At 45.8% G+C, this 25,333-nt stretch overlaps 2 protein-coding genes across 11 annotated transcripts in view; both read right to left on the reverse strand.

The window, feature by feature from the left end:
* KCNMB4 (potassium calcium-activated channel subfamily M regulatory beta subunit 4) overlaps positions 1–16,815 on the reverse strand; it is a 28,501-nt gene extending 11,686 nt beyond the window's left edge. Inside the window, exons 1-2 of one of the 2 annotated variants that reach the window (XR_008747692.1) lie at positions 15,913–16,815; positions 6,831–6,958 (exon numbers count right to left, since the gene is read on the reverse strand). Coding sequence is in view for 1 of the 2 variants with exons in the window: in XM_055807377.1 (XP_055663352.1) it covers positions 6,831–6,958; positions 15,913–16,251 (467 nt within the window). In the remaining variant the exon portion in view is untranslated. The remainder of the gene's footprint in view (positions 1–6,830; positions 6,959–15,912) is intronic. The other variant, XM_055807377.1, reaches the window with a different exon arrangement.
* Positions 16,816–22,603: 5,788 nt separating this feature from the next.
* CNOT2 (CCR4-NOT transcription complex subunit 2) overlaps positions 22,604–25,333 on the reverse strand; it is a 91,502-nt gene continuing 88,772 nt past the window's right edge. For all 9 annotated transcript variants that reach the window (XM_055807371.1, XM_055807372.1, XM_055807373.1 and 6 more), the window contains one exon: positions 22,604–23,749. In XM_055807371.1, the coding sequence (XP_055663346.1) occupies positions 23,663–23,749 (87 nt within the window). In that variant the 3' untranslated portion in view covers positions 22,604–23,662. The remainder of the gene's footprint in view (positions 23,750–25,333) is intronic.

Below are 25,333 nucleotides of genomic sequence, written 5' to 3' on the forward strand. Positions count from 1 at the left end.
AGTCGGTGGTGAGAACAGCCCGAGGGGTGGGGGCCGGGCAGCCAGATGTCCTCTGCAGCAGGAATGCTGCAGCCTCAGCAGCCCTGCAGCTCTGCAGGAGATGCACAGAGGTAACCACAGGGGCTTACGGGGGTCCTCATGGCCCCACATGCTGCTCCTTGTGAGTGAGGCAACTGGGCTCATCCCCAGGTTTTTGTTCTCCCCTTGAAAAGTGGGGTAGGGAGGCATGAGGTGGGCAGGCTTGCAAGCTGGGTTTTCGAGTCCCATCTCAGCAGCCAGGAACTGGCATGGTGGGCAATGTGAGTGAGGGTCTAGGAAGTCGCCCAGCTAAAACCTGAAGAATAGACATGTTTGTGTTTGTTTCCAGGTGATCCGTGCCAGGCTGAAAACCATAGGTAAGGTCCAAAACAAAACACTGCAGAAAAATTAGGACATAGAGGGAGTAAGATTCAGAATTAATCAGATGACTTAAACATAACAAAGTCATTAGTGATTAATTAACAGGTTAGCCTGCAGAGGCTGGATTTCACTTCTTCCAGGCTGTTTGTTGGCCTCACATGATGACATCAGTTTAGAAAAGGGTTATCCTCCACCTCCTGAAGAAACGAATTCTCAGACAGAGCAGAATGGCCACCACCACCCAGTGAGCCTCTGAAGGAGCTGGCCAGCTGGGCAGAGCAGCTGTCCTCTAACATCTGAGTCTTCAGAATGTTTGGGGACATCCCTGGGACAACTCCTAAGCGATCCTGCAATGAAGCCTGATGGATAAGGAACAAAATCTGCTTGTAGAAAATACCCAGAGCAGCAGCCAGGACTGCAGAAGTTCTGTTTGGCCAGTGGGACACAGCTGTGGGGCTGGGCAGCTCGCTGCAACCTCCTGCTCGGGGCTGGGCTTGTTACCAGGGTGCTGGTGACCCTCAGGGATCATCAAGAGCTGGGTCTGTCCTGCTGTCCTGGTACAAAAACCTTTGGCTTTAGCTCCAAGGCTTACATGGTGATTAATACAAGAGAACTGCCCGACATGTTTTTGAGTCAGAAATATGCGCCCAGAGATTCTTGTCTTGCCAAGGGCAGATAGAGAGTGTCACCAAGCGAGCAAAGACACTGCTAGTGAGCCGTCAGGTTTATGGGGCCTGTCACAGTTACTTCTGAGCCCTGAGATAATCGCGGTGGCTGTGCTGTGAGGTGAGGGGAGCCAGAGCTGGGCTATGCCAGCGGGGCAGAGCCCCAGTGTGGTGCTGCACCACGATGGAGATGACCAGGCATTCAGAAACCAGACACACTACATGGCCTTCAGGAGAATGAGCCTGTGGGTGGTTATCACCTGCCTGTGAAACAGCAGTGCACAGCAGTAGGAAAATACTTCAGCCACCTGGGAACGATAGATACAGGGCAAAGGAGCGGATAACTTTAGTTGGAAACTCTGGATTCTGCCTCTAAAACAGTAACTCTTATCAACAGCAGAGGCAAGGAGAGCTGGAGCCTGGAAAGGAGCCATGGAGCTGCCGTGGGAATGGCAGGAGCAGCAGAGGCTAGCGGGGCTGGGCAGAGAAAACAAAGGGGTGATGGCAGGGGGAAGGGAGAAAGGTGTATTTAACAGCCAAACAGCAAAAAGAAGAGAAGAGAGAAGGCTGTACATCCACAGCAAACAATCCCTTTCCTTGGGAAGATAAATAAACAAGTATCGGGACACCTGAAAGGTAGTAACGTAACCGCTGGTTTTGCACAGCAAGGTCAGCATGTATCGAAACTGCAGTCTTGACTTCTTCTTGCTACTTTTGTACAGATGACCTGCCTGTTCCCAGAGTCTGAAGACTTGTTGTTCAGCCTGGAAACAGAAAAGGGAAAGTGTCCACATCCCTGGGGGAAAACCCCTCATGACAAAGACATGGCTTTGCTGGGAGCCCCCAGAGCATCTCTCCCCTGGTGCTGAGGTAGAGATGCCAAACCCAAAGGAGGTATGTCATGCCCAGAAATGGGTTTCCTTTCCCTGTGAAAATCAGCAGATATAATTAAAGATATCACCTTGTCTCTGCAAGTGTAGCACAGCATTTAATAAACCCATCTTTGCTCTGTAACTTCCATATAATACTTTAGTTCAAAGTTGTTGACCAGAGGGGTAGCACATATTCCCTCTAAGCTTGGTTATGGACCATCTCTTGTTTCTGGTGATGCTGCTATTTAGCTCTCTGGTAAATGCAGAGCCTGTCAAAAGGATGCACCCAAACTCCTAACATCAGTGCACAAAGCAGTGGCAGGGGACAGAGAGAGATCTAGTGGGACAAAAGGGGGGAAAAAACCTGAATACTTTCATGCCCTGCTCAGTTATTGAGACCTGGTTCTGCTGCAAGCAGCGACGGCCACTGTGCAACACCACCGCCGCCCAGCAGCAGCCCCAGGGTGAAGGAAGAATGAACAAACTAAAAAAAAAAAAGCCCTAAAGAAGTCTCTGGAAGCACACCTTTCCCTTTCACTGGACAAGGAGGGAGGAATTTTGTTTTCACTGCTAAAAGGTGAGACCAGTACTTATTTTTAGCAGGACTTTGAGCTCGAGGCTGGAGCCTCGTGGGGCTCTGACCAGGAGTAACTGGATTAGTTGTTGCGTTATGCAACTCGTCCCTGTTAGGTGCTGCCAAGCAGTTCAAACAGATGCTGGACAAAGGCCTCCATCAGAGACTTTGAAGCAATTACCAAACATCACGGGAAGAACTTAGGCGCAAGGATCATCAAAAAGTCATGCAGAACCAAAAAGTTACAGGCATGTAAACATTTCAGTCATCATTTATGCATCACACCATGTAATTTATGTGACACAGTGGAAGCTGACAGAGACAGAGGCACAGGACAGGAAAACCTTACAAATATTTTTTTATATTCAAACAATCTGGATTTAAAGATGTTTGCAATCTGCATACACTTATTTTGCCCACAATTATTCACATCACGATGACAAGCACTCATGGGTATTTTTTCCCCCTATTGTTGCAAGACAGAGATCCTCAGCTGGGTGGCTGCACACAGAGGCAGTGCTATGTCTTACCAATAGTAAAGTCCTTTCCCTCCCAGGCCCAAGCACTCCTCCACACGTGATAGAGTAAAAGAAAGGATAAGGAATAGCAGCAGCATCTTCTGACTGGAGGGAATTTAGAAAACTTTGTGAAATACCAGAGCAAACCGAGGTTTCTGTTCCACCATTTAAGAAAGAGCAGTCCTACTGCCTGCAGATAATTCTTTCCAGATAAATGGCCTGCAGGGAACCCAAACACCTCACAGGCGGTTGCTAATTGCTAGGCAGTGTTTGCTCTTTAAATCTCAGGTTAATTTGTGTGCAGCATCCTGCAGCAAACACAGAGAAGTATAAAACGTAGCTGGTTCATCTGCTGTGCTTGTGGCAGAGGGACCACAGAGCATTGTTGCTGTACTGGAGGAACCCAGAGCTAAAAAGCAATAATGCCACATAAATAAGCCACTAATAAGAAATACTTGATGTATGTTTCTCTGCCTGTCTCTGCACGGCATGAGACTGACGGGTCTGAGCTGATGGAGATCTTGGTTTCTCTCTTTTCATTCTTATTATTGATGTCAATGAGAGCAGGGACATGAAGAAATAAAGTGACAGGATCTCCCCCTTCCCACCCATTCCTGCAGGCCTTCCACTTTAGGCATGTAGCTGTGACCCTTGTTTGCATGTGGTCATGACTACAGACATCCTGAGACACTCAGCATGAGATCCAGAACACTGAAGAACTAGAGCTCAGTGCCTTCTCAAACCTTTGGCAACAGCCTGAGAACCTCATCTGAATTTGTCCTTTATTTTGTGCTCTGAAACACTGGGGGATGGTTTCTGCTGGGCAGGGCTCCCTTCAGACCAGAGTATCATCATGCCAACAGACAGACACCTTCACCAGAGGTCTGAAAAAGCATCTTTCCCATACAGCATGCACCAATTGGCCCAAAGCTGGCCAGAGAAGAGCGGGACACTAAAGGGAAATGCCTACAGTGGCAAAACAAAACCTCACTTTTCAGTAAGGTGCTGAGCTCCAAGCTAAGCCGTGCTTTGGTTCCCAAAGGTAAATATCTGACAGGTAGTTGTGCTGGGCCTCTCTATTTATATTAATCAGGAATGATTGAAGTTGCCAAGTCTGCTTCTCATCTCTTTTGTATATCTTTGGACTACACAAATGACATAACTTTCTTCTTTTCAAAGCAGCCTGTTGAAATGTGCCCCGCCAAACTGAAGGGAGGTGCTACCTAACAGTGCACTCTGCACGCAGCAGCAGTTCTGAGAATGATGCTAAATTAAGTTTGATAAAGAGGAGACAACGTTCATGCATTGCCGAGATATTTACCTAGAATTTTATTCTGCCACTTCAAAAGAGAGAATATTAATATTGCAAATACTGCTCTCTCTAAGGAACCTACCACTATATGTTTTATAGAGACAAAGAAGAGTTAGCTCACCCACATAGTTAAAAAAATACTGACAGAAAATATGTACCCTTCTATTTTGAAGTGAACAGATTTTTCCCTCAGTTTGTATGTTTTTTTAGTGCTTCACAAGCTGTTTAGTCATCGTAGCTCTAAAAGTATACCTAAGCAAGCACGTACCTTGTCAGCAAAACTTTCCTCAAAGCTCAATCCTATCTCCAGAGGAAAATAGATGGTGTACACATTTCAGCTTAGACTATCTTCAAGTATCTCTGGCAGCAAGCCTCTCTTCTGCTGTACATAAATTGTTGTATGATCAGCAAAAGTCAGCATTTCAAGGCAGCCGTTACATTTGGCAAGAACATTTAACAGTACAGGATGCAGCAACTATAAGGAAAAAACCTTGCCTGAGTGCTGCACAATTCCTCAGTGTCAACCTGCATAAACGGCAGACCCTAGGCAGTATGCAGCCTCAGAAAATTTCTGCCTTTCCTTCACCCACAGATGTGATGTGAGAACCAGCTCACCTAGCTCTGGACACCTACCACCTAGGTGCCTACACCCAAGCAGATCACCCTAAGCTCCCTTACAGCAGAGAAATGAACATCTCTGAGCATCCAAGCTGTATTAGGCATTTATTTCTGGGCAAGTTGAAAGGCCCTTATTTCTCTCCACTGACTATAAAAACTTTCACAGCATCTTGCCCACACCAAGCTCACATGAATCCTAGCCGTGACATCTCCTGTAGAAGATCCCATGTTTCTGACTCTCCTGCTCACTCAGGCAGCAGCTGCTGCAGGTCCCATGTCTCAGCACCGCAGGGAACATAGCACCTGCCAGGAAAAGCCCAAATCATCACTCAGCTGGTTAGCAGACCCAAGCACTGACAGCCTGTGGGCCAAATCAGCCCCAAAGAAGGTCCCTGCCAGGTCTGATGTCACCACACAAGATGCCCTAGATTTTAATCTCTGCATACTGTAGACAGTGCTTGTTTCCCCACTATAAGAAACAACCAGGTTTTGCTACAAAGCATTGGGGGTTTCCCTCTGCAAAGAGTTAACGGAAGACAAGAGACTGTCATCCTGGGCACACTGACTAGGTCTGCAGTCTCTCCAAGGAGGGGGAACAATCATAACCAGCCTAGGGCAAACCTGGAGGCCCCAAGGCACTCAGCGAACCACACACAGGAGAGTCAGGCATCTCTCTACCTGCCACCCTGCTCCAGCTCCCTGGTTCCTTTAAGGTCCTAGCACACACTGGCATCTGTTTTCCTCTTGTGTGTCTTAATAAACTTAAATATCTGATGCCAACACTCCCACACTGAGCCCTGAATTGCACCTGCAAGCCCCAAGCTATTCCCACTGAGGTCTCCCTCATCTGTTTAACTTGCAAGTGCTGGTGGGGCCAAGCAACCACCTCCTTTAGTCCCTGATGTGACAGATACTTGAGTGCTTAACTTAGCAGCCAAGAACACTCTCCCCAGCTCTACTAAAATCACTCCTCTGATCAAATTAAGGAAGTGTCATATGCCTCCAGAATTGGAGTCTAAACCCCATAAAACCTTGGCTGATCTGGAGATTTTAAATATTCTCTTTCTGCCTCCCTGTCTACATGGACCTATCATCCTAATTATTGCTGTTGTCCCAAGTTGTCCCAGCGACCCTGCATACTGTGTAACAGTAAGGTGCTGCCACCACATCACCTTTTACTTCCCAGCACATCATTGTCAGAAAGAGAGAGGCAAAAAGAATCCCTCCCCTTCCCAGTTACTGATGGACGGAAACCACACATCATCCTTACACACATGTAAGTCACATCAACATTGGCAGTAAAAGTAAGAATTGAAACAGAAGAGGAGATACTTTAAGTTACAGCTTTCTACTCTGCAAGCATGTATAAAAACTGACAGTTCTGTGAGCATTTATTACACGTATCTGATTTATTAACCCTCTGTGAACACAACTCCTGAGCTGGTTTATACTATTTACTGATCTCCCCTTTTCTTCCAGCCCCTCATGAGCACAGTAGAATTTCTCTTTCATGGAGGGAAGGAACATTAATATCCAAGACAGAAATTTTCTGTCTGAGAGTTAAAAGCCAGGATGCTTTACCATAAAATGTCATGTTTGGAGGGAAACTTTCCTCAGAGTTTTGTATTTTTGCTTCAAGTGGTAAAAACACTTCTCTGCTTTCTATGTAGCTTTTAATCAATAGAATTTTCTCGCAAAGTTCACCACTAAACACAGTGTGGTAAACCCCATGACTATATGGGGGTTTGTTCATATATATGTGTATACATATAAATATATGTATACATGTACATGTATTTTCAAACACAACCAATGGACAGCTGTTAAACAGATGCATAAACACTTCTGCCTATGCAAACTTAGATTACTCACCTCAAGTGCTGGTTAAAATAGCATGTAAATGGTTGTGAACCCACTTTCTCTTTCCAGTATTTCTGCTTGTATGTGACGTTCTCAGAGTTCTCCTGATCATCTCTTGCGCAGGGAGGGATGTACGAACACTGCCAACACACATTGCAAAACAGAGTTACTTCTACGCTCAAGAAGGCAGGGCATCACTTCCTCTGTATTTTCCTCATATAACCAATGTGACAGAAAGGGGAAAAGAATAGTAAGTACAAGTTCAGAGAAACAAAACCCAAAAGTTTGCTGAACTTTACTTCAATTGTTAATTACTCCCTGCAGGTACTGGAAAAGAATAAGCCAGCATTCAGAAACAAAATAAGGGCTTTACCATGTTTGGTTCCATTATCAAATCAACCTGCCACGTAAGACCTTGGGGTTTTGCATGATGAATGTAAAACTGGTTGTTTCATTTTGACATATTCCTAGCTAGCTGCATGGATTGGATTTGAATTACTTCCTATTTTGAATGAGGCACATAATCACAGGTTTTGTTTAGGCCTGATGCTAACAAATAACCAAAACGTTCCTGCAAGCTTTCCCAGATGATGGTATAACCATTGGCAGAAGACAAGTATCTTTCCACTGTTACAACACCAACACGGGGAAACAAGCACAGAAAGTTCCAAGCCCCACTTCAGCAGAAAGGTTCAGCATCTGGTTCTGCTACACAGAAGTCAACAAGAGTTGAGTGTGCAGCTGAGCTATCTGCAGATCTCACCCTCAGACATCTGCTTCAAAGCCCAAAGACATCAAGGGAAACTTCTCCCCTAGCTTGGTGCAAGGGACTGGGCTTTCAGAGACTGCTCTGGGTCACACACAATGCACATACTTCGTTTCCAAGTCTTGACTTTGACACATCACCCCTCCCTCCTAGCCACAGGGAGTTAAACAAAAAAAAAACCAAACCAACAAATAGTCCACTGGATCCAGTGTTGGCAGTATCAGGATCTCAGCGTCCAAGCCCAGCCCCTCCTATTGTTACCAGGCATCCGTATGGGAGATCATTACAGGAGATGTTGAACCAAACTGAGTAACACAGCTTAACTGATCCTTGGATAACATAAAGGTTTTTCACCCTTGACACATGGACAGCAAGGCTTCAGGTGCATGCACAGATATTTAATTTCTTTAAAACTGGGAGCTGCAAGCAGAAAAAAATGACTGTGAAGTTAGTTAAAAGACTCCTACTTAGGTAAGATGAGGAAACAGGAGGTGCAGGGCATGGGAAACCCCTAAAAGGATTCCCACATATGATCACAACATGAGTTGTGAGTACACTCACTGCCTACGTCTGACTGTAATCTACACCCTGCTCTTCCCCAAGCCCCCAACTTTTAGGTATGCTTTTGCAACACAGGTATACAAGAGGATAGAAGTAAACAGGCTTTACTCAGAGTCCCCGAAACCATCCACTGTTCAGCCAGAACACAAAATGCAGAACTGGTTGGCACAACTAAGTACCAACATATATTCCTCTTCTGCCTAAATTTCCCCAGCAATCTTGAAAACTCCTTTTCCTGTGGTACCGGCTCCAATACAGTTTCCCTCTCTTCTCTGAACTGTTTCTTCCTCATGACTGAACCTACTTCTGTCCTCTGCTACGAAAGTGTGACCACCCCACCACTCCTCTGCTGGCCAAACTTTCTCCAGATCCTTCAGAGACCTTCCACCTCCCCCAAGTATTATGTGAATCCTTCACAAAGTTCACAACTTGGAGAACCATTGTTTATCCCCATCCTGAGTTTCAGGCTTAGAAACAACTGCAGAGATCTCTTTCTCCAAGAGATGTCCAAGATGTCCATCTAAACTGACAAGTAGCAAGCCACGACAGTCTCCAAGGACAGTTCTGTCACAGAGGACTTCACAATTTCTGAAATCAGCCCCCACACTTTTAGCTCAATATGAAGCTATTAACAGTGGAGGTTTTCAGGGCAGGGATTTTGCTTGGTTTGGAAGATGTAAAGGGCCCCACAGACAGCCTCCCTGATCAACACATCTGTCTTTCCCCATGCCAAGACAAAACAGTGTATGGGAATACAGCCAGTGCCTAAGAGAGGGACACCTGGAAGCTGGGGACAGCAGAGAATATGTTCTCCGTAACTCAAATTTCACAGCCCTCTTCGCACAAGTAATCCCAGCAACAGCTGACAGAAAACATGTGGGATTCATTTCCATCTCTTCCTCTTTATCTTCATCTGGAAAACATACCGGAGACACCCAGAGGCTTGCCATAAATCCCTGGGAACTCATTGCTTAAGCCTGTCAAGGATTAACAGTCTTGAAGAGAGGAGTGGTCCCTGCCCAAGACAAAATCATCATCATATGAATCCCAAGGGCCGCCCTGAAACATCTTCTCAATGTGATGAAGGCCTTGAGCCACAGTGAACACCCAAGGTCCAACTCCAATGTGAATTTATAATCTGCTGCACAAACACCACAGGTTGTTTGCCCCCCAAGAATGCCAGCACAGTTCCCACCAACCTGACATTCATTTTGGCCCCTTCTGATCCACAAAGGTGGTGGATCTTGCTTTTCTCAGCCTCCCAGCCACACTTCTTGGTGACTGTGTGATCAAATGTATCGCCCTCCAAAGCAGTCAGCAGACAGATAAAAGGGAATCATAACCCAGCAGCTTTTGCTGCTGTGAGTTGGTGGATGAACCTGAAACTACCTCCGGCTTTGGCAACAGGCGGTTTCTGAAAGGTTAATTCCGGAGTCCTCCCCCACAAGGCACGGCATGAAATCCTACCATCAAAACATAAACAAATGCTAAGTGTTTGAAAGGAAGCTAGGACGCCTTGAGCTCAATTGTAGCTCACGCAACAACATCCGTTTTCAGTGGAAATGTCCCACTCCATATCTATTTGATGTTTTTTCCTTAAACAAGTTACAATAAAGTTGGAGAATAACACTTAAGATTAGACATTCAGAATAAATCTAATGAAGCAGAGGCCTTTTCAGTGGATCCATTGGCACATGATGCCATAACCACACCTCCTACACTATTTCATAGCAACGATAAAATTATTATGCAATTCAAATACAGTCTCAATTACACAGCTCAAAATCAGTATCAGGCTAATAATATACCCCCTTCAATCAAAGCCAGTGTTTAAATAGATGATTCAGGATTTAATTCAGTAAAAATGTCAGCAAGCACCTAATATACCTTTACACCAAGGTTTTATAAGATTTGTACCTGTGCTTGCTGCTGGATTCTCCCACTCCAGTGTCTCTGCAGATGCCCGGGAAGATTCCCAGTCCTTCTGAACACTTTATCAGAGCAGATATTCTTCCATATCATGGAGAAGGGACACAGTCATGAACTCTTAACCATGCTTTATCTTCCAGATTGCAATTCATGCTTTTCAAAGACTAATCCTTGCCTAATTCAGTCACAATTTTATGAAAAAGAAGCCAGACTAGGTAGGCTCTGAGGCAGGCTGTCTCAAGCCTGGAAGACACTGTCTACAAGATAAGATGAAGAAAGTCCCAAACACAAACAGACATTTGGGCCCAAAGTAGAAGTCAGCCTGTCAAAAGACAGACTGATGGTACTAAGAAGCAAGTCTCTAGCCTCAGTCTCCAAGCAGCTTGGAAAGAATATCCTCCTGGCTGCTGGTGAACTTTGGGACACAGCACATGCCATTTGCTTAGCACAGCAGAGAGCTCCCACGTTGTGTGCCACGCAGGCTGGGAAGCTTGTGATGAACTGAAGGAGTGGAAAGGACGCTCTAGATAAGTGTCATTGCAAAAGTACAATGCACCACTAAGCCAACAATTTCTGACTCCCCATCTCCAAGCATATTGCATTTGCATGGCCAGGTTTTGGTAGCAGGGTAGGGGGGTTCAGGGGTGGCTTCTGTAAGAAGCTGCTACAAGCTTCCCCTATGTCAGACAGAATCCATGCCAGCCAGTTCCCAGACGGACCTGCTGCTGGCCAAGGCTGAGCTCATCACCAATGGCGGTAGTGCCTCTGCAATAATGTATTTAAGAGAGGGAAAAAACTGCTGTGCAACAGCAGCCAGAAGAGAGAGTGACACTATGTGAGAGCAGCAACTCTCCCCGCGTCGGACACCCAGGTCAGTGCAGAAGGGGCAGGAGGGGCTCCAGGCGCTGGAGCAGAGATTCCCACAGCCCACGGTGAAGCCCGTGGTGGGGCAGGCTGTGCCCCTCAGCCATGGAGCTCCATGGTGCAGCAGATCCCCATGTGCAGCCCCTGGAGGACCCCACGCCGGAGCAGGTGGATGCCCAGAGGGGGCTGTGACCCGTGGGAAGCCCAGGCTGGAGCCGGCTCCTGGCAGGACCTGTGGCCCCGTGGGCAGAGGAGCCCCGGCTGGGGCAGGTTTGCTGGCCGGGCTGGTGACCCCGCGGGGGACCCAGGCTGGAGCAGCCTGTGCCTGAAGGGCTGCGCCCCGTGGGAGGGAGCCCAGGCTGGGGCAGGGGCAGAGTGTGAGGAGCCTCCCCCTGCGGAGGAAGGAGCAGCAGAGACAGCGTGGGATGGACCGACCGCAGCCCCCGCTGCCCGTCCTCTGCACCGCTGCGGGGAGGGGAGCGGGGAGAGAGATGGGGACTGAAGTTAAAAGCAGGAAGAAGAGAGAGGTGGGGGGAAAGTGTTTTAAGATTTGGTTTTATTTCTCATTACCTTTCTCTGATTTGGTTGGCAATAAATTAATTTCCCCAAGCCGAGTCTGTTTTGCCCATGATAGTAACTGGTGAGCGATCTCTCCCTGCCCTTATCCCGACCCACGAGCCTTTCATTATATTTTCTCTCCTCTATCCAGCTGAGGAGGGGAATGACAGAGCGACTTTGGTGGGCACCTGATGTCCCACCCACCACACCAAGCACTGTATGAGCTTCTCCTAACTTTGTGTGTGAGCATCTCCACACCTTACTGGGTTAACTTCATGACCTGGAGGGGAGGAAGCGCTGCCATGACCATTCCTCTGTGGCAGAGGACGAGCAGGAGGACTCACTCCACTAGTAATAAAAAATACCCGCCTCCCAGGTGACTGTACCAAGGGAGTTGGGCCTGAGCGTGGCATCTGGTTTTCACCCGCATCCATCAGCACAGACACCCATCAGGAGTGACCAAAGCCACAAGCCCTCACGGAGGCTCGCGGCAGTGAGGGCTGCCCCAGGTGAGATGGGAGGGCAGTGGGGTTTATCCGCAGTACCTGGGGCTGCTTCCAGAGGAATCGCTAGACAGCATCTGTGGAGTTTGCCCTTCACGGGCACCAGCCCAAACACAGATCTGATGCTTCATCAGATGCACCAGACCCTCCCAAAATCATTGCAGGGTCGGGCGTATTTTGTTATGCAGCCTCCTCTGTCACGGGTCATATTTAAGAGAGTCCAAACCCCAAACCCAATTCCATTTACAGGTGGACCTGTAAGAAGAGATAACTGTACATCATCTTGTCAGGCCAAGCAGCTACAGAAAGAAGCACGACAGGAGCACACACGGATGCAGAGCACAGACAAGGAGCAGCGGCTGGCTGCTCTGCTCCCCTGCCTGCCACAGGGATGGGGAGAACCAGGTCCTGCTGCACAGCTGCTAACGTCAGGCTCACCAGTCACTCCCCTGAAAGTTTCTTCAACAAAACGGTAAGCAAATTCTCCCAGCCCTATGCTTAACTTCAAGCATAGAAAAGGAAAAGCCTAAAAAGCCAGAAAGCAAATCTTTTTAGCAGCTGACATACTCCCCTGCAGTTTTGCCCAACCAAACCTACAGCCAGGTCCCAGCACTGACTACACCACCAACGTACTTGATGGCCAGAATGATAGTGACAAATTGACTTTGGATTTAATCCCCCTTAAGCCTTATCTCAGAGATTATCATTGCTATCAAAGCAGCTGAAGAAAGGCTACTGTCACTGCTGGAATTTCTTCCTCTGAGACAACAATTAAAGAAAAAAAAAATCCACAAATCACTCAGACTGAACACAAATGTAATCATGCCCAGTGCTTTATATATACATTTCTGGATTAACTCTGACCCAGCTATATAATCTTTTAAGAGCTAAAATGAATCCTGGGCTGTATCATGATGTGATTATCTTAGGAAGCAAGAGAGAAAAAAAGAATAAAATTTCTTTTCCCTGCAGCTAGACCTGGCTAGAACAGATGGATTCGTAGCTGCTTATGTGTTCATGTACCAACCCACTCTGTTGCAGAAAGCAGATTTTTAGTCTCATACACCTGGGGATTTTTGGGGTGGAGTGAAGCTGCCAACTGATTCAGTATTGTTGCATGTTTTAAGAAGCCTGAACTATGCCTTTTCTGCACTATCGATTTACCCGGAAAAATTGCTACCCTACAAAGAGAAGCAGCTAAACAGAATGTAAAATGTCAAGACTGTTCAAAACAAAATTGGTCTTTTTTTTTTTTTTTTTTCTTCTAGTTAGTTGGAACTGATTAGCATGTTGCATGCCTAATTGCATGAACACAAGCGAGCACGCTGCAAGAAGGCGATGGAAATGGGAAGGGTTAAACAGCTCCCTGAGTGTTCATTCATAAATACATACCGGATCCCAAGCATTACATTCAGCAGATTCCCACTCTATCGCTACAACTAATCTACTTCAGTACAAAATCCCGGAAGCTTTTAAAGACAGTGAGACTTTAGGACAAAAATTAAAAGGAAAGTATAACTGCTCAGCTTCACAGACATTAAACTAGGGACAAAAGGGAAAACCAAAGTGACAGTTACGCATACTTCATTCCCTTATAAGAGAATGTTTTCCTAATGCAACCTAAACAACTTTTCTTCTTATTTTATATTGTTTTTATATAAGCTTCTTAAGTTAAGGAAAATAATTGGAGTGCGTTTTTTTTCTATGTTGTTTTCCACTTAGTTAAATTCAATTACTACCAGAGAATGCCGTTACATCAAAAAATACATCCTTTCTGCTTGGTCTCATCTGGTAAATCAGATTTAATCCTCAGCAATCAATAGCCCAGAGTAAACCGCACACACCTAGACATGCAAGGTGCAAGTTAAAGAAAACGGACTATATTTGTAAGAGTATGCAAGTACCATGCACTGCCAACACACAGCCTTGTGTTTCGTTATTAATTGTTAAATAAAAATAGGCTTCTGAGTGACATTTACAGGCATTGCTTCTGAAATTACAGGCATTGAAGAAACTGCAATCCAGCCCCTGGGCAGGTGCAATTCTCCTCTTCCCACCAGACTTCCAGAAAGGCAGAAGATGGGATCAAGTAAAAACAAAACAAAACACCCCAACTACTCAGAGAGACCTTGCGGTCACAGCCCAGTTTGAAAGCTTCTGCTGAAACCGAGGATGCTGCAAGAGCTGCTGAGCCCAGGCACGCTGGTGGCACAGCTCACCACCCACCTCCCACCCCTGCTGGAGGCGGCCACAACAGGGCCATGGGGCTGTGCTCGGGGACAGCCACAACGCACCCTCTGTGACAACACGGCATCCTTGCCCCATGTCAACAGGGTGGCTTTTCTCCTGCATTTCACCAACTTTCCCCTGCCTGCCTGAAGATGGAGAGAAGTTTAGGGCAGCCCTGGTGCTCAGAGAGCTGGGGTGCTCATGGTGCACATCTCTGTAACCACGGCACCCTCCACGGGGAGTCTGGCAGCAGCACCCCCAGGGAAAGGAAAAGATTGCAAAGGTCCTTCACAGGCCAACCTTTCATCTGCTTCACTGTCAGGCGCCATCCAGCACCACAGCTTCATCACTCATCAGTTCTGAGTAGCGCCAACAATTTAATCCAGATCCTGTCAGACTTACCGTCCTGCTTCTTGCTCTGTTGATTTTTGCCCTGACCACCCTTCCGAGCCCACAAGCCTCCAAGGGGAAAAAACCAACCCCCTAAACCTGAGCTTGCAACTTCATCCACCTTCCAAGGGACAGAGAGCCCTGCCAGTGTAACTACATGGAGATGTGAGGCTGCACATCCCAAACTGGAGACACAAGTCTGCTCCCCAGCCCCTGCACACAGACACCTGCATCATGCTTAGCACGACCCTTGGCGCTGCGCTACATCCATGTTTTGGTCGAAGAGGCAAAATCTGCTTCTCCAATACACTCCCAATTTCAGGCTGTTTCAGGGGGAAGGGGAGCGTTCTGCCACATTTTTTATTTTCTGGGAATTACTGAACGAAATCTGCTCCACTCAAGCAGCATGCTGGCAGGGTGATCTTCACTCAGCACGAAAAGAAAAAGGAGAAGGCAAAATAACTGCCTTTAAAGAAAGAAAAAGCACAAGTCACACGTTGCCTTCAGACTATCCTAGTTTGCCAGGAGACACAACTTGAAAGATGCTTCCCTTCAGTTTTGTGTGGAGAAGTTTAAGAATCAAAACAGCACCGAGGAAATTTCTGTTTCAGCCCAGCCCGCTGCCCAGCCCCCCATTGAAATTTCTCCTCGCACTTCAGGGGGCTGCTCTGGGAAGCCCCTCACCCTCCGGGACACGCAGCACAACAGCATCGGTCACCGCTGGGGCAGACAGACCTCCTTGCCCGTAGCAGGAGCTTCTCCCTGGCTGCTCACGGGTGTCCCGGGGCTGCTGGTGGGGCGGAACGGGGGCCAGCGGCAGAGGTACCCCGCTGCTCCCCGCTGCTCCGTGCTCGGGCTGCCCGGGGCTCCGCTCCCACGGGAGGGTTGGCCAGGGGCTTGGGCTGAGCGGGAAACATCTGTATATAGGGGGTGTGTATATATGTATATAAGGTGTTATATATATATATAGTAGTGCTATACTATACTGTATGCCGTGTGTGTAGATATACACACACTATATATATATACACCATCTATATGCTACACATACCATGTGTAGCACGCTTACATACACGCTCCTTGCTGAGTAAGAGCACACGGGTGTTTCGGAAGGGTGCTCCGCGGCTTCACCCCCCACCCCCCTCCAAGCAAAGCCCGCAGCCGAGCAGAGGGCGGCGCAGGGGACCCGGAGCCCACCGGCGGGTCCCAGGGGCAGGTGGCAGGGCACCCAGCGGGGCGGCGGGGGCGGGCGGGCTTGGCCCCGGGACCCCCCGCCGCGCCCCGGGGGTCTCACCTTGGGGTTGGAGCGGAGCTGCCGCTCGTCCTCGTGCAGCAGCGCGGGCGCGGCGGAGCGGGAGGTGCGGACCAGGACCTGCAGGCAGGGGTACCGGGCCGTGCCGCGGCAGGCGGCCCCGCAGGAGAAGGTGCAGGCGAACCGCTCGCCCAGCTGCCGCACCGCCAGCACCGTGCAGTTGGCGGAGCCGCCGCCGCCCCGCTCCTGCAGCGCCGGGCGCAGCCAGCAGCAGCCCAGGCCCAGCAGGGAGAGCAGCCCGGCGGCGATGAGCAGGAAGCCCAGCCGCATGCTCTTGTCCTCCGCCTCCGTGTACTCGTACGCCGCCCGGCTCCGCGCCATGGCCCGGCCGCCGCTGGCACCCGCCGCCGGGCAGCCGCTGCCATCGGCTGAAGCTGCGGAGCTCCCGCCCCCGCCCGGCTCCGCCCGGGGAGGCTGTGCACGCCGCCCCCCCGGCAACAAAAATGTAGATAAGTAAATAAAACGCGAATGTAAAGCCGGCTGACCTAATTCAGGCCCCTCCGGGGGTGGAAGGGACAGCTTGCGACGGGATTATCGGCCCCGGCAGATCTGCAGCGGGGAGGGCTGCTCCGGATTAATAGCGGGCACTGGGCGAGGGGCAATAGCTGGAGGGGGGCAGGCGGGTGGGGGCCCCTCTGAGCCAACATCGCCCCCAGGATGGGATAACAACCGTGCAGGTAAATCCAGAAGAATAAAATCACAGCTCGAGCCAGAATGTGAAAACAGTTTGTGCTTCCCAATCCTCACCGCCCGCTTGCTCAAGTCCCGGAAAGTCCGTGTGAAGCCACGATCAGTGTCCCCGCGTAGCAAAACCCGCGAGGACGCTGCGTATACACGAGAAGTCAGACCTGCAATTAATGAAATTAAATATCTGGAAGTAAGGAAGCAGCTGCTATTTTCACCTTACTGAGAAGGGAGATAACGGGAGCTGGCCGAACGTTATCCTGCCTCAGCGTGACTCCTTTGGGGTGCAGGGCAATTGCTCCGCTCGGGCCAACCCCAAAGCCAGCATCCGCGCAGCGGGGACGGACCCAGCCTCCTTCGGCATTATTTGAAGATAATAGGTAAGCAAGATGATAGCTGTCAAAAGGTTTTTACAAAGGAATTGTTTTCAACGGGAAGGTCTTTTGAAAAGAAGTGCCCTCGGGGAAGCAGGTCTGCAGAAAAGCGGTTGATCCAAGAAAATACACATAATTTTCAAATAAAGTTTGGTACTTCTGATCCAGCATTTCCCACCGTGGCAATACAACAGAACAAGCTCTTCAGTGCCAAAGTATCATAAGCAGTAGGTATATTTTTATTCTGTAGTCTTTATTATAGGCAATTAGGTAGAACAAAATGTGACAGTTTTGGAGCCGGTAGCCGAATTTGATGATACAGCAGACGAGAGGGCACAGAAACAATAGAAAAATGAATACGGGAAATAGCACTTTCCTCTGGACACCTTTTTCAATCACTTTCCCACTGCAGAGTGCAACGTCAAACTTTTAAAAATAAAGTTGATCCATACATTCCCCAAATGGACTATTGAGCAAGGTTTGGCAGGAAGGCTATTAAGAATCCATGCTGTGACATGAATATAAATGGATGCAAATATTGTCCTTGGTTGCACCAAAGCACTACCACGCTGCCCTCAGGCCAGCTGCTCTGTAGTAGCCTTCCCTAATACCAAAGGGTTTCAGAAAAAGTATGCCAGCTCTAAGCCTGGGATTATTTTTATTTTTACTTAAACCTGCAATAGTTTTTTGTACTAGAAACTGAACTCATCTTGGTTAGTCCTTGGCTCTGTTCATCTGTTCCCCTCAGTCAGGCTTTGCTGCCAGCATTTGTGGTGATGGCAGCCTCTGATGGTGAGGCTTGCTGCAAAGAGCTCTCCTATTATGAAAAAATAAATTTTTAATTAGGTAGATTTGTTGCCTGCCACCTGAAGGGAAGCTCCAGCCCTGCTTTCCCAGGTTAGATGTACTGTGACTTCTTGTCTTTTCTTACCTTCTGAACAGCTGGCGCTCGGTACTCGGTTCAGTTCTTTGCTGCTCCTGTACGTAAAGTGCCATCAGCTGGAAACTAAGGCAACAGCTCACTGGGTGACACAGTAACCTTGAAAGTCAGTCCTGCGTGCACCCAGCTCCTGTATCATCCGCAGCCAGAGGAGATGCTGAGACTGTTTTAACTGGAAACGGTGTTTAACGTTCAAGCAGGTAATCTCAATTGGGGGTTTGAAGTTCTGCACAAATAACTCGCTCAGGACTCAAAAGTCTATTTGGATCATTTGGAAGTAAAACCCGATCATCAGCGCCCTGTTTGTAAGAGTAAAGCTGGGCACCAGAGGCCTGTTGTCAAGATTTTAGCTCTGCTGTCACCTGCTGAGGGCAGGAGTTGGGACACCGGCTCCATGACCACAGGCTGCGTCAGGGGCAGCCAGTGCCGAGAAAGCTGCCGTACCAAGTTACACGTCCATATGCAGTTTCCAGCAGCAGCAGAACAGGTTGCTGCCTGCCTCTCTGGGCCCTTCCTTGCCCCGCGACCCAAGGGCAGGCTGGGCTCCACGGCCCATGGCCAGGGCGCCTCCACCTCGGTCACATACCTGGAGGCTGGACAGCCGTGGCGGGGCTGTGTCACCACCCGCAGTGGCCAGCCAGCGGGAATGGGCTCAGGGCCCTGCTCCCTTGCAGAAGCCCGGCGGCAGCCCTCCCTCCCGATGCCGATGGTGGAGCTGCCTTGCACTGCATGTTTGACAGTGCCCGTGCTGAACTGCCTTTTTTGACTAGCAAACACGTATCTACACAACAACAAAATGCCTTTTTGAAACCAATACTGCGACGCCCACCAGAAAGTAAATTGGCCTTCAATGGGAGGGAGATCAGAGCCAGCTGGCAGAAACACACCTAGGGGCAAGGGAACAACCAAAACAGCCCTTTTGTCCAAAAGAAGAGCTGTAAAGTTGAAGTTTCCACAGAACTGCCTCGAGGGCTGCATCAGAGCAGGGCCAGGATGCCTGCCCCCCCTTCGCTCCTCATCAGGACCGTTTTACAGGTGAGGCAGGATGGTGCAATTGTAAAAACTGGCTACTTCACTGGGTTGTTTGTTAAAGCAGATGAAGTTCAAATAAGTGGTTTTGCAGAAAATTATTTTGGCAGCTTCAGCAGGAAAATTCTGATGTATACCCACGTTCAATATCGGTATGTTAATACTGACAAAGGAATATGAAATGTAAATTATAAACTGGTCTAGGAAAATGATATGCAAGCACAGCTAGCACTGCTAATTCTGAAGCAGGTCAAACCATTAACACTCAGAACTACTGTTCAGAGTGCTCTAACGTTACTTTCAAAAAAACAAACTCTAACTCCAACAGGAATGTGGTTTTAAGAGGTAAACCTACTGAAGCCATTCAAACCACAATTTCAAAATAAGTCATCCAGCTGCATTTCCTCAGGTCTTTTAAACATACTAGCAGCTTTCATGTGTGTGAAAATGAGAGCACGCATGCTTATCAGAGGAAACAAAACCAGTTACACCATTTTAATTCTCATACCATGTGAAAATAAAAGCATCAGCTGTCAATCCAGACTAACTGCTTAGCGCAATCTACATTCTTCACCAGAATTCAACTTCTACTAGCATAATTTTTAGGCAGCGGTAAACTTTGAGGAACACGATGAAAGGATATAGTATTTGAAAACTAAGCATGGTCAGAAATTTTGCTTTAATAGAAAAAATTATTGTATTTAGGATCTTTAATCAAAAGCACCGTCTAGACATGCCATGCTTGGGATGACAACTGTACATTTAGAAGTTCTTCTTGAGTGTGACAGATAGCAATCATATTCTTTTTTGTTTCAGTCAACATCCAGCCGTGGAAGTACTTTCAATTAGAAGTTACAGGGCGTTAATCCCCCACCCTCCAATAAATTAAAATATGTTCCTTTTAGGTGACAAATATCTTTAAAACAACGTTATTTAGAAACTGCTCACCCTTCCTTCAATAGCCACGGCCACATATGAGCCACGCAGGATTGAGCTGACTGCCCCACAGACCACTATGCCTTCCAGTGCTGCTTAGGTCACGCCAACAGAAAGAGCCCCTCAGCACTCTGCAAGCAACTTCCTATCTGACTACAGTACACAAGTTCTTATTTTGGGTGCATTCTTGATATTATTTTTTTCCCCCATGGAAACTGCAAAATGGAAACAGAAAAGTACAAATAATACCGGCTAAGGGATATAGAAGACTTCAGGCAGCTCACACAGCAAAGTGATATGACCATACATCTTTGTACCGTATAGATGCCACGTCTCTGAAAGCGCAGTGTGGTCAGTCAGGAATCCTGACACACACGCAGCCAACGCTTCAACGGAGGTCACAGTCACGTGCAAAATAGTTTTTTACCCATGTGAGGATCTGCAGGCTTCCCTGGATTACTTGTGTAATTAGATTAATCAAGCCCATGAAGGTTCTCACATGCTTAAGTATTTGTGGCACCAGGTAGCAAGGCAGAGATTTGAGCCCTGGGTGCTTTTTTGTTTTCAAACACCCAGGTGGAGGATCCTTACCTCCTTCCTCCATGACTTTTCCCACAAGGAGGGTGGTTTCAGTAGCAACTGTTAAAAGAACAACTGCAAGTGTTTTCTGCAACACTAGGGATAATCAAGTGAGCAAAACTGATTTTAACCCCGAAAATTCAGAGTAGCAGATTTCCAGAGAAAGAAAGAGTTACTCAGTAGAGATTTATAAACGCTATGCAATAAGGAGCGATGTATATGAGAGTGTTAAACAGGCCAGAAATAGGAATACTACTTGTTTCCGGGAATACCAGGTGTACTACTCAGAACTTACCTTGCACATTGTTGTACAATGCTACAATTACAGGGAAAAAATCCATCTCAAATAAATGTATTCTTAAAATAGCATTCTATTCTCTCCCCTTATTCATAGTGTTAGTGGAAAGTAAAAACATATCAAATCAGCCTCGGGCCTTAATTGTCAGTGTTAAAAATCCAGGTCAATTCAGTTGCCAATCTGCCCTGTGTGTAAATGAGGACTGAGGTTTTCTTCCTTTCAGAAAAAAAGGCAGTATGGGTTTCTTTTCAGTTGTTTTTTTAATTAATGTGATATAAACTAAGAAGAATTTACACTTTTACACCTTGCTTTCTGTTTAAACCTGTTTCTCTTGCTTCAACCCAAAGTGCAATATGAAATTAAGTCACAGATTTTCAAGTCTCTACATATGCTTGTTTAATTGACAAACAAAAGCCAGACCATTCTTCTTGGAAGGAACAAAGCACCAGGTTCCTCGCTCACAGATGAGAAGTTTGCTAAAATCATGCACCTTGCTTTTTTGAAGTATCACGCAGTTGAATACAACTGTATCATCAAAGTAACTTTTTAGAGAACTTAGGTTCCCAGTTTCAGCTTGATAGGTACTTAGCATCGTAAGATACCATTTTTAATGTAACTTATCTTGCTCCCTTTACCATATCTGTTGTTCATTTCCATGAGATTGGCTACGCAGATGAAAAATGACATTAAAAAAACCTCCAAGCCCATATAATAAGAAATAATCATATTTGATTTGAAGATACTTCAGGTATCCTTAAAAAAAATATGCAAAGATCACAGCAGACCTCTGACAGTAAAAAAATGTAACATTGTGTAGTAAGCAAGATGCTTTTGGAAAATTACCCTTTTTAAAGTTTATAAATTTAATGTTTGAATAGTTAAATGTATGTTTGTATCTGCTCTAAGAAAAAAGCTACCATTTTTTTCAGCTGTGTTAGCCATCATCTGGATTATAACCATCCACTTTCAAGCTGGTAAGCAGTTCGCGCTTTAATAAAAAGAATAATTATATTCCATAGGCTTGTAGTTTTATGTCTATCGTCTTAAAATAGATATAAAAAAGTGCAGAATTTAAAATTGCTATACACCTGATACAGAGCCACAGCAACGCCATTAATGGTCCAATTTCCAAGAATAATTCTATACATGCCAACAAGCTGCTCTTGCACTACATAGAAAACCAGGTGAAAACCTAAACCCATACCCCCACAATTCACTGATGCCTTTTGTTGTCTTTTCTTGTCTTGGTAATTTAAGCTATTTTGAAACTGTTTGCATCACCAGAGGCAACTCAATGAGAAGTGGCAGACACATCAAGAAAAAGGAAACTATCCCAACAGTTTGTTTTTCTTCCTCCGCTTTAGAGAACAGTTACAATTTTCAGAACCAGTGCATGTTCGTGTTTGTTTGCATCTGGAAGTTCAAGTAGCAGTGATCATCAAATGAAATGTATTTCTGTTTTAAGTGGGAAAATACCAACCTAGAACTAAGCTACGATCAGTTCTAAACCCAATGTTCCTTCTGTGATGAATTCTTGAAGCATCTTTCTATCATTTTAAATGTTACCCACCCACCTTTCTAAAAATTATTTGCCATTTGCTATTATAGAGAGGGGACCTGAAACCAAGGTTAACCGAACTTTTTGGCTGTGGAAACATTACTGTGGAAAAGAATATAAAAACTCTCAAATTTACTTGTCAGCAGCAAAAAGACTCTTCAAGTGTCTTAACCACTGTACAGCTCAATAGTTTTAATACTTCAACTTTGTTTTTCTTCCATTTTTCATTGTTGAAAAAATAATTTCACAATCTCAAATCAAAGTCAACACTGCAGTGAGGAGAGCTTTTCTACTTTATTACAAAGAGAAGAAGCCTTTATGTGGTCAGAAAATACAAGATTGATCTTTTTTTTTTTTTTCTCTTCCTATGAAACGCTGCTGTTCAAACAGCCAGAGTGAATTGTCTCAGTTCACTTCTTTAAGTCCCATCACATTCACTTGGGTATGGATGTCCTTGGCTGCTGAAAATCTGGCCCTTTAGTGCACAGGGCGACAAAGTAGTCCCCTGACCAGCAGTTCCAGAATGTCCCGTTTTCATATATTGCATCCATGCACACCTCCTAAAAATGAGGTACAGCAGGGCAAACATTTTCCAAAATAGATGTCATATATATAATATATACACATTCGTACATACATACCTTTATTCATGTGATGTCCAAAAATTTAAAAAAAATGTACACATTTATTACAAAATCGTAACAAAGACTGGACAGTGTTTTGCTCATTCTGGAAAGATGAAGCTCAGTAATACACAACTCTGGAAACTAACCAGAGACTGTGGCAATATCTTTCTTCTAAACAGTCAGATATTCTTGCATTAAGCTTGGCGAAAACTGCCTTTCAAAAACAGAAGGGGAAGTAAAATGAAGGAAGCAAACCTTGCTCATCTTTCCAAATGAAATACGAGAAGGATCTTCACATAAAAATGCACAAACATTTTTTATTACCAATAGTGCTACAATGAACAATGCAAATTTTGTTGTCTAATTTTTTGTCTTTTTTCTTTTTTTTTTGTTTTTACATTTTGGAAAACTAAGTGGTAAACTTTTGTCAGTGTACTTGCTTGTCTTTACAGACCCAAGCTTGTCTGCTGGCAAAAAATAAAACAGAAACAAAAATTCAGACCCTGCTCAAACTAAAGAAAAACAATTACAAATTTAGTTGTTGGGCAGCACATAATTAGTAAGGCAGGACCTCAAATGGTGACCCTTCGCATGAGCCAATTGCCAGATCCTCAAGGAATTAAAACCAGGATGCCTGAGCCACATCAGTTCTGCAGTTATGTTGAGTATTGTGCTGAGACAGCCATACCCCAAAGAAAAGGGAAGTCTTTAGAAGGCTTGCTGAGCAGGGTTGTAGTTGAAGGTTGATGGCAGATGAGGCCTTTCTTCTAATTTGTCATATTCCAGATGAAACTCCTACAATAAAATAAAATAAAAAAAGACAAAAACAGATAAAACAACATATCATTTACCTGTCAAGCCCTGGTCTTCGTACCAGCCACACTCGAAAAGCACAAACACAGAAGGGATCAAGTTCTAACTTATCTTAAGGCAGGAACACATGATTTCTCCATCTTGGATTCATGTATTTTAAGTAGAAAAAAGATCAATATCCTAAGCCATTATACCTGCAACATTTAATAATGCTACACTACTCTCAGAACCCTAGTCGTGATCTCCATTTTATATACATACACACACAAAACACAAATACACAATCACAGCATGAGCTCAATTATGAATAAAAGCTTTGGTCTTTCAACACATCAGTCATACAGAGACCTATTTTGGATGACCTGAAGCTGGGGGATATTTTGTGGCATACTACCAGGCCCAACTGTACGTTAAACTAGCTAGGTTCCTCCTTGGGGAACACCATCTAAAATGCCAGAGACACAGTACTGAGACCTACTAAAGCCATTATTTAACAAAATATTCCACTACATTTCATACTCTGTTTTAAGCTTCAGACTCACCCAACCCTCCTGTATATCCTAAGCTCCTCGTTCCGGTATTACACTTTGCCAGCATCTTTCACGAGAAATTCTCTCAGTCTTTTGTAAATAACCACAAATAAAAACCCTTTGCCCATGTACTTGGGTGCCGCACAAGCTACTGGTTCATAAATAAGGAGCTTTATTGTCTCATCAGCACAATCACCTGACTTGCATTTGAGGGTGTCTGGTTTGCATAATTGTAAAACACTTCCGTGATCCAGTAGGAATTCTTATTCTGACTAGTAGCCACCCGCCCTTGATGTCTAAATGCATACCGATCATACCGGTGAAAAAAGCAGCTTCCTTCCCTGTGACCTTAATTTGTGCACACAACCCTCATTTAGTGCACTTCAACAGTTGGTGCTTGTTACTTCATTTGTGCAAAAATGTATAAGGACTTACTGAAATATTTTATTTTTCAGATCCTTTCAGCAGCTTAACTTGTGTCTCATCCCCATTTTACCTTCATTCAAGAAACAGAGTAAGCGGCAGTTTCAGAATTGTTCTTTAAGAGTATTTCTTGGAAAGTCAACAACAGCTACATGCACAGTAATTTTTTTGCCTAACTCAGCGGAGAACCCCAGCAGAACATCATCTGTATCTGCAGAGAAAACTTACCCTACTACTGTCACATACAGATGAAAACTAGAGGTAGTGAATAGATTATTTTAAAACACTCCCTGAAGTGATTAAACAGTATACTACTACAGTTTTTACAGGCAAACCAAATTAAAAACCAAGTCAATGCAAGACCAGAAAGAAAATCTATGAAATCCAACCCTCAGACTTTTCTTTAATGCAAAAGAAGGTCCATCTAGCATTGCGAGAACATTCAGCATGGTAAAGAAACGAAGTTGTGGAGAACGCTAAGCATTCAGTACGTCTGTATTCCCTAGAGAATACTGTCCCTAAACCTGGAAAATCCTAGCAAAGCCTATGTGAGGTTACTGCCACCTGCACCAAAGTGCTGCACATCTGCTTCATTTCTGGTTCTCTGCTCTCT

The sequence above is a fragment of the Falco peregrinus genome, chromosome 6 (genome assembly GCF_023634155.1).
Source record: "Falco peregrinus isolate bFalPer1 chromosome 6, bFalPer1.pri, whole genome shotgun sequence".
Taxonomy (NCBI): domain Eukaryota; kingdom Metazoa; phylum Chordata; class Aves; order Falconiformes; family Falconidae; genus Falco; species Falco peregrinus.